Below are 8975 nucleotides of genomic sequence, written 5' to 3'. Positions count from 1 at the left end.
GACATTACAGCGAATTTCAGCGGTAACAGTTATCTGCAATTGGATAACAGTCTATTAGACCAGGACAAGAGAGAACATTCCATATCGATGACGTTCACTACAGATTCGGCTAACGGCCTGTTATACTGGCAAGGCCAAGAACCCAATAACGACGGTGTAGTCGACAATTATATCGCCGTCTCGAGTGAGCAAATATATTTTAATTAAAAATAAATCGCTTAAAGTTTGAATGTTTTATCAAATTAAATCTAATTTCCATCTATGAATCGTATCTCATTTTACAGTTGTAAACGGCTACGTGGAATTAAGTCACAGATTCAACGGCAGATCGACACCAGCGATCCGAGCCACGGATCATCACGTCAACAACAACGAACCTCACGTGATATTGATCCGCGGAAACGGAGCCGAATGGTCTCTGGAGCTAGATAGGTTGACTACAGAATATGGTAAAGAGAGAGATGTTGACATCCACCAACTTTTGGAATCCACAGATTTGATATATATCGGTAAGTCTTTATTGTGCTTATTTATTACCTTTACTACGTTAATAAAAGGGAGCGGGTTTAGATAGTCGTAATGACCTATCACTCATTGAAACATATCTTTGTACAATTTGCATATTTCCACACTAACAACATGCATAAATATAAGAAAAATATTAAATTCTTAGATTGAATATGTAGACGACTATGGAAGAGAACTTCTGATGAGTAATGCGCGCACATTATATTTTATACTATAATTAAGTCTCGTAAATATCCTAATCGATCCAGATATTTTTCAAAGTTTTATCTACTTATATTATTGTGGTTTTAAATAATACTTTTAATTAATAGGATATATGTTATCATTTTAAGAAAACAACCTTAACTATCTATCCAAATATTGTAATTGGACTCTTCCGCTTACTCTTTTCATTAGTGATCCACCTCTGCTGCCAAAAGTACATAATACGGTTTTTGTACTGAACGTCTTTGATAGACGCTTCTGGTACTGAGAGTTTACCTTTTTATCATAAACTTAAAACCACAATAACAATAATATAATACTACAATACATCATTTTCATTTCGTTTAGAAAATACTCTTTGTGTGTATGGATAGTAGATACTACTATTTTATTTACAGATATATTCTATAATAATAAATAATAAACGATCTTACAAAATATTATTTTATGAATATAATAATATAATTCTATAAGTTGACTGTAAATCAAGCAAAAAATATGCTAATATTAATATACTCAAAATTTTCAATCAATTAATTTGTTGATTTATTTTACTATTTTTACTATAATTATCTTATTTAAATAAAAACCAAACAATGTAATTAAACTATTATTAATTATTAAGTTTTATTAGTTATGTAATAATTTAATATATATTAAATTGATAGATTTAATATATCTTTTTTATTTAGTTAATTATTTTTCTTTTTTAATTGATGTTTATTATATTTTTTGATTAATTTCTAAAGTCAGTAATTTACCATACTTGACTCTGATCTTACTTACGTTTTTAGTCATTTTAATAAAAAAAAACTGGTTTGTGGATAATAGAGTTTTAAAAAGAATTTATAATTAAGAATTATTTTGCGCAGGTGGAGTTCCGGAAGTCATTCTAACGTCGAACGACAACCATTACAAAGGGTATGAGGGTTGTATCGGAGACGTGCGTATTCAGGACTCAGGATACGTGAATCTGGGTCAAAAATCGATGTCCGGAAAAAATGTTGCTTCGTGTAACAGGTAAGTGACGCCAATTTATAAATTATATTTTTTCTGCATAAATATGTTATATTATTTGGAGAACTGTGAATTTAGTACACTAAATAAAAAAAAGTATTTAAAAACAATTTGAAAAAAAAGAAAACACACTAAATTCACGGCCTTGATTATGTTTTTGTTTGCCCAAGCTAATAATAACGTATTTTATCTTTGTCTTTCCAACACGCTGCTTTTCCATGACTCGTGACCGGTAATAATAATAATAATAATAATAATAATCGATCATTTTCATTTGCGATGCAGTTATTATTATAAAAAAAACGACTTGAGGCGCATACCATCGTCGTTGATATTTACACAAACCACTAACGACGAAGTGGTGTTTCAGGTGGATCCGCGATGGCCCACGGTCTCTGTGTGGCCGGATCTTAACGAAACCGGAAACTCTGTGTCCAACACCAATAACAAATGCTTGTGTACACACAATAACTTTAGCATAAGGCTTATGTTAACTACGTTGTTTTTGATATTATTGTTGACTAATTTATAATTTTTCATGGGAATATATTACCACTTAACGTATTAATATATATATATTTATATATATATACAATTATATATAATATTATGTATAAATTAATATATTATAAAACCACACGGGTTGTGATTTATGTTACGTGCCATTATATAGTATTATGTTTTTTGTATATATTATATATATATATATATACTTATTTAAAATAAGTTCTCGATAATAATGAGAATATGTATTTTGTTTGATACGTATATCAAGAAGTTGACGGCTGTAAATAATACTATAAATTATTTGCAAATTCTTTTATTTCACACCGTCCGAATAAAAAATATAATATTAGGTATGTCTTACCAAATATTATCGCACTGCGTAAAAATGCATTAAAAAAAATCACATAAAGACTTAGACATAGAAAATTTAACTACGTTTAATTTTTATATTTTTTTATAATATTATATAGGCAATTATATTATATAATAAATGTTTGTTATTCAATATTTTATTAAGGAATTTAAAAAGAAAGAGTCAATTTTACGCCAAGAACATATCTATATTTTATATTATAATTTAATAGAAACGAGTACTTTGGAATAAAAAATTAATTCCCCGCTATAAAATTGCCCAAAGTTAAATATGACATATAAGTATATAACTTAAATGACTTAGCACGATTTATAATTCCTAGTTCAAAGTCAGAAAAATATTTTGCGAGGGGTTTAAATTATAAATATGTTATATTATGTAATAAAATATGAAACTATGAGAATATTATTTAAATTTCGGGGGTGTGGGGATCTGAACCTCCCCCCTGGCTATGGCCTTGTATACTCCAAAACATGCACACATTATAGATATACGTACTTATCGCTTCTGTAAGTCTGTATACTACTCTTATATTAAAAAAAATAATAAATAAATACTATAAACACTTGTCCCTTGGTTTTCGTGGAAAATGTTAACAACGTATGGCATTAGTGTAATTAGTTGGAGCTAAGAAGTGCTATAGTCTACTTATGTACTTGTGTTCTTGTTCTTACCTCTAATTAAACATTAATATTTATTTAATTATGATTTAAAAATAGTATGTATACTATGAAAATAAATGCAATAAAAAACGAAAAAATTGTATTTTCGCGAAGAGGAAATAATATGATGTTTTAATTGCCTCTATAATCTAATATTAATATTATAATTTACAATATTTAATATGATAGTTGATTTTTGTTGTTTTTGGAGTAAATAAATCTATCTTATTTGCCAACAGGCAAATAAGGATTTTCTTAAATTGTTTAAAGAAATTTAAAACCACAAAACTTTTTTATTAGGTACTTAATGCTGTAATAAAAATTGTCCTCTTATAATTATTTTTACTGCAGGATAATGTTAAATGATTTTTATTTAAAAAAAAATTTTAGATCAAGTTTACAGAATAATTTTAAAAATAAATGTGCAAGTATTTAATTCAAGAAGTTTAGCATCTTCACCTCTAATTGTGCCAATGCAACGTGCATTCTAGATTTTTCAATTAAAAATAGAGTGTGGATTATTTCATATTTTTTATTAAGATCTAACAATCGCTTTCATGTTGAGCGTTTTGGCCGAGAACTGTAACGTTATATTGGCCATCCTAAAACGTATATTCACGATAAACCATTGCAATTTTACAGGGTAGTGTCTATTATAGTGGGCATACCTCGCGCTGTCAGACGTCGTAACGATAAAATAGCCATTACATGGAATTTACTTTATGTATTATTATTGTTATCACCAAGGCTGTGAATTAAATGCACTTAGTACTTAGTACTCAAAATTACCAAAATAACCTAGAAAACTCCAAAATACCTATGCAATAAAGTGTAAATTAATTTTAAGCAAATACTTGAAACTAGTCTTTTTAAGGTTTTGTTATTTAATTGTCGTATACGTTTTTTATTCTATTTTATTATTTACGGAACATATTTTTTAAGTTTAAAGAAAAATAACTTAAGTATAGGAGTAGTTTAATAGATTCTCGGAAAGTGTACTACTTATACTTTTTTATCAATATAATATATTTAATGGCCAACATTATAACAAAAATAAAAAGACTAATTGCTAATCAATAGATATTACCACGATTATATTCGTCTCTTTGTCCAATTCAAAAACATTTAGTTAAACATTTATGATTAACTAAAACATATAAAAATATGCGAAAAAAATTGTTTATCCACTTAAACTTAACCACTTAACTTGGCCAATATTTCGATTTATCCTATAAAATAAAAATGAATACTTAATAAAATTAAATTCACAGCCTTGTTTATTTTATTTTATATTATATTATATACCTAGGTTAAATTTGTAAAGTTAAAATCTTATCACTCAAAATCAACAAGCATTGCAGCTATCTAATGTTCTGACATGTTGCGATAATATACTGTGTTAAAGAAAAATTATATTAAAATGTTAATTAGATATAATATATTTTGTTCATTTTTATCATGACTCGCGGACATTCACTGTCGTCTATGTATAGTGTACCTATATGCATAATATATTAATAAAATTTGTTTAAAGCAATAAATATCTTATAATGGTTAATATTTTAATATTTTTTTCATATATAGTATACATCTATACTTATTAGTATTTAGTATTAGTTTTCTTTTAACTACCATTACATGTGATTTTATATTACGTGTTATAACTAATAATTATTATCCTGCTTTCGTTATTTAAAAGTGATCCTATCTGATAATTTGTTAAAAAAAAAAATGCTACATCCACGTGTGATGTCTATGGTCTATCACAGTATCACGTACCTACATATCATTTGCATTTTGATTAATTTATTTTATGTTTTTAATTCAAAACTTTTGTGAATTGGCCTATATCTAATTAATTTTAATTGGATATTATGCCAATTTTAATTCCCATTAGCTCTTCTAAAAATTTAAAAAAATAAACGTCTAAGAGACTTTTACACTAAATAATATTCTTTTTTTTAAATTTAATTATTTGTTCAATTCACACTTGTATAATAAAATTTACGAAACAAAATAGATCTCGTGTGAACACAAATATTTTGTGTAAACAAGAAAATGTACACATGTATTATAAGACTACTAAGACTGAGACAACACGTGTGATTGTTGTAGCATCCTAAGTTATATCCTTTTGGCATAATATACTCTCCTTATATAAGACTACTATATCGTTGTGTATTGTATATACGTATATTGAGTAAACCATTTAACAATATATTTTTAAAATCTTACTACTTAATACATAAAACTATTTATTTTGTTTAAAATGCTTCTGCTTATATCGACGGCAAACCAATTACAATGAAGTGGTAAAGACACAACGAATGAATAACACAACCAGACGTACTTTAATTTCTCGCTTTTTGTCTTATTGTTTTCAGACACGACGTTAACAATATCATTCAAAGAAACAAATAATACAATCGATGAACAAAATGCACCTCAGTCAACGACTGCAAACAACGCCGAAGACAACAATAATAATATTATATTATATTATTTTAAAAAACATAAAACGTTGTTTTTATTTTTTAGTTTAAATTTATTTTATAATCATATCGCTTTTAACGACGCCTACTTTTGTAATTTTTAAACTCATTAGCGTTTATAGTCTGTAAAAAGAATCATATTATGTAATAATAATAATAATAATAATAATAACACATCGGCCTGCTATCATACATAATATTATGTATATCGCAGTTTTACAGCGTAGTTAAGTAATTTTTCATATTTTTATTAATTTTTACCATTTTTGTCCGTCGCCATTTACCGCCAAACGAAATTGTTATTATACTTAGCCTATATTATATTATTATATAAAAAAAATATACTCTCGTAATTCAACTAATGGTGTTTTCTCAAATAATGAGTCACTATCGAAGCTCACTGTTTTCATTTTTGTACACACAACCAATCCTGCGGCGGACAGAACAATTTAATTTTCCCTCTCACGGCCTCACCGCGTAGACTAATTTACTATATTATTATTGTATTATTAATTTAACACTATTATATTTATACATTGACTATTAATAAATCGTATATCATATCGTGCCATATAATTGCTATGTTATTTCCGTGTACTTCAACTTTAAAAACTTAACCGTTAGCTTATGGACAGTGATAATAGTTACAATTATTTTCCTATTAAATATGTTCTGTGGCTAAGGATGGATTGTTTACTTTTTAAATTAGTCAAATACATAAAATAGTTATTTTATTATGGCGATTCTAGCTACTATTTCAACAAACATCTCAGAAATTAAACGCGTCATGGTATAAATAAGGCAAACCAATAAATGGTGTTAACCACAATCCTGATTGTGAATTTTTATCATAGTACTTTTTTTTTATATCGAAATAGAACTGATTTTTTAAGTGTCTGTACTATGCTTGACGAAGATAGAAACGACAGTCTTTAATAATAATTAAAATGTATAATTCTTTAGAAACAATAATGTGAGCTCTGCGTTTAAAATCTAACTGTAAGAAAGAAGGCTGGAATACACTATTGCGTGTTTAACATAAATCTTTTAATGTTTCTCAAATTTCTTTATAAATTTCTTTTGATTTCGTTGGTAAAAAATAAAAAAAGTGATACTGTTTACAAACACCAAATACGAAGTTTCATTACGGTAAGAATGTTTTATCATATTTTATATGATTACCTCTCATTTTATCAATTCTCGTATTTAACTGTGTCACAATATCGAATAAAATAATATGTATATCATGCGCTATATTACCTCATTCATATCAATATTCAATTTTCAGAGAGAATATGATATTTTGTGCATGTACGACTGATGCAGAAGTGGTGTTTGGGATGTTTGCGATGGGATATGAGAGATATGACACATTTTGACTTATGTGCAGCCGCAAAATATAACGTATATGACGTATAATCTGAATAATATTGAACGCTGCAGTAATGTATCTATTTTGTCTATACAATGCGCCGGACTACGCGTAAATAATAATATAATATAATTATTGAGACATAATATTATCAATATTTAGATTGTATTATCATACACAATACCGTTATAAGAAAAAAATTAACACATTTGATTTTTTCATTATAGTATTAGCTGACCCCGCGCGTGCACTTCGTTGTCCATTAAAAATATCAACTCTACAATACGATTCAAACTTTGTTTGATTTGTTATTTAATATTCGATTTAATGGTGTTCAAAACTTAATCATTTTCATTGATCATTTTAAATGTCAAAAAAATCGAGCAAGCACCACTTTAAAATACTTTCTTATTGCACACCAAGGCTGGAGCCGGCAATTTTTTTTTGGGGGGGGGGGGGGGAGGGGGATTTTGAGTATAAATATGTTAAATATGAAATTATAGTAATATAATAATAAAATATTATAATTTTTTTTTGGGGGGGGAGACGGTCTGAACCCTAAGCCCCCCCTAGCTACGAACTTGTTGCATACTAACTTGGTTGTACGAATGTACAGTGTAAATTGCAAGCCTCGATCTATCATTGTTCGAGCTCTACGTTTATCAGTCAGTGAATTAATCAGGTTATATTCTAATAGCCATTCCGTTTGGCGTTGCAGTGACTCGTATGATTATGCGATCAGTATATTATCAGGCATTATCCACCTGTGGTGTATTGCGGACTCTGCGCGAGTGGTGTACCTATACGTAAGTTTATAATTTCTAAACCTTAAGCTTCAAAGTTTTATCATTTTTTTTTTCTTTTACTTGATCCAACTACAATGAATTAATCGGATTAGATACAATAATAATGTGCAATCTTGTGGTTTTTTATATAGTTGGTAAACAACCTGACTTATGTGTTGACGCATTCGCCACTTAATTATTACAACTAATTTGTATTATTATTAAAAACCAATAGCAACAATTTATAAATAAAAATTACCATCGTTAATCTCAAAATCCCTGTTTTAGCATTTAACGAGGGTGGTGGTTGAAGGGTGAAAAATACTTTGCGACCTATTCTCATACCCAACAATCATACAAAAAATATTTCATAAAAATCAGATTTAGGCCACAAACACTGTGACCGGAGAATTTTATATAATATAGCTATCGATCTATGTGAGGGAGGAGATCTATCCACCGTAAATGATAAATTATGACTCACAATCCTCTCGCCGTGTCCTTTGTGCACGCCGCGGCAGTAGTCTGTATCATATAAAATTTCAGTGTTCACGATTCATGTTCATATCGTAAAATATAAATATGATCAGTGGCGAGATTTTAATAATTAAGAATGTTACATCGCAGTGAGTGGTTTTGAAAAATAATTTACCTATATTTTTAAAATCATTTTTCTATGATAAAAATAAAAGTATTTCGATTTATATTGTACAACGCGATAAGACGAAAATACGAAATTGATTAAAATATACTTCGATAATAATATGAAAAATACATAAAATAATTTACGGCGATAAGATAACATTATAACATTTTAAAATTATAATTGACATTTCCCCCAAACACGTACACCCATAGATAATAGAAGAGTAATAATTATAAATTAGAATAATAATTCTTTTATTATCTATGCGTACACCAAACGTTATCAGCCGACAGCAATTATTATTTTATAGGTAGTTTATTAGGTATTATAAACAGACAATATTTATAAATTCAATTTAAATACTAATATTTATTTATGTCGATTTCCAT

The 8975-nt window shown here is 27.8% G+C and overlaps 1 protein-coding gene across 1 annotated transcript; it reads left to right on the top strand.

Annotated features, from left to right (window-relative positions):
• Positions 1-6: 6 nt before the first annotated feature.
• On the top strand, positions 7-6359 carry LOC126549090 (basement membrane proteoglycan-like). Its single transcript, XM_050197522.1, has 4 exons — positions 7-184; positions 285-509; positions 1605-1752; positions 5676-6359. The coding sequence occupies exons 1-4, from the start codon at positions 88-90 to the stop codon at positions 5710-5712; spliced, it is 507 nt and encodes a 168-aa protein (XP_050053479.1). The 5' UTR covers positions 7-87; the 3' UTR covers positions 5713-6359.
• Positions 6360-8975: the final 2616 nt, after the last annotated feature.

The sequence above is a fragment of the Aphis gossypii genome, chromosome 1 (genome assembly GCF_020184175.1).
Source record: "Aphis gossypii isolate Hap1 chromosome 1, ASM2018417v2, whole genome shotgun sequence".
Taxonomy (NCBI): Eukaryota; Metazoa; Arthropoda; class Insecta; order Hemiptera; family Aphididae; genus Aphis; species Aphis gossypii.
This window is presented reverse-complemented; position numbering and strand designations above follow the sequence as displayed.

Excerpts from the sequence above, each read along its gene's own strand:
- LOC126549090 (XM_050197522.1), top strand. The coding sequence starts at position 88 with ATGACGTTCACTACAGATTCGGCTAACGGCCTGTTATACTGGCAAGGC. Across the intron at positions 185-284 it reads CAATTATATCGCCGTCTCGA|TTGTAAACGGCTACGTGGAA; the intron begins GTGAGCAAATAT and ends CTCATTTTACAG. Across the intron at positions 1,753-5,675 it reads AATGTTGCTTCGTGTAACAG|ACACGACGTTAACAATATCA; the intron begins GTAAGTGACGCC and ends TATTGTTTTCAG.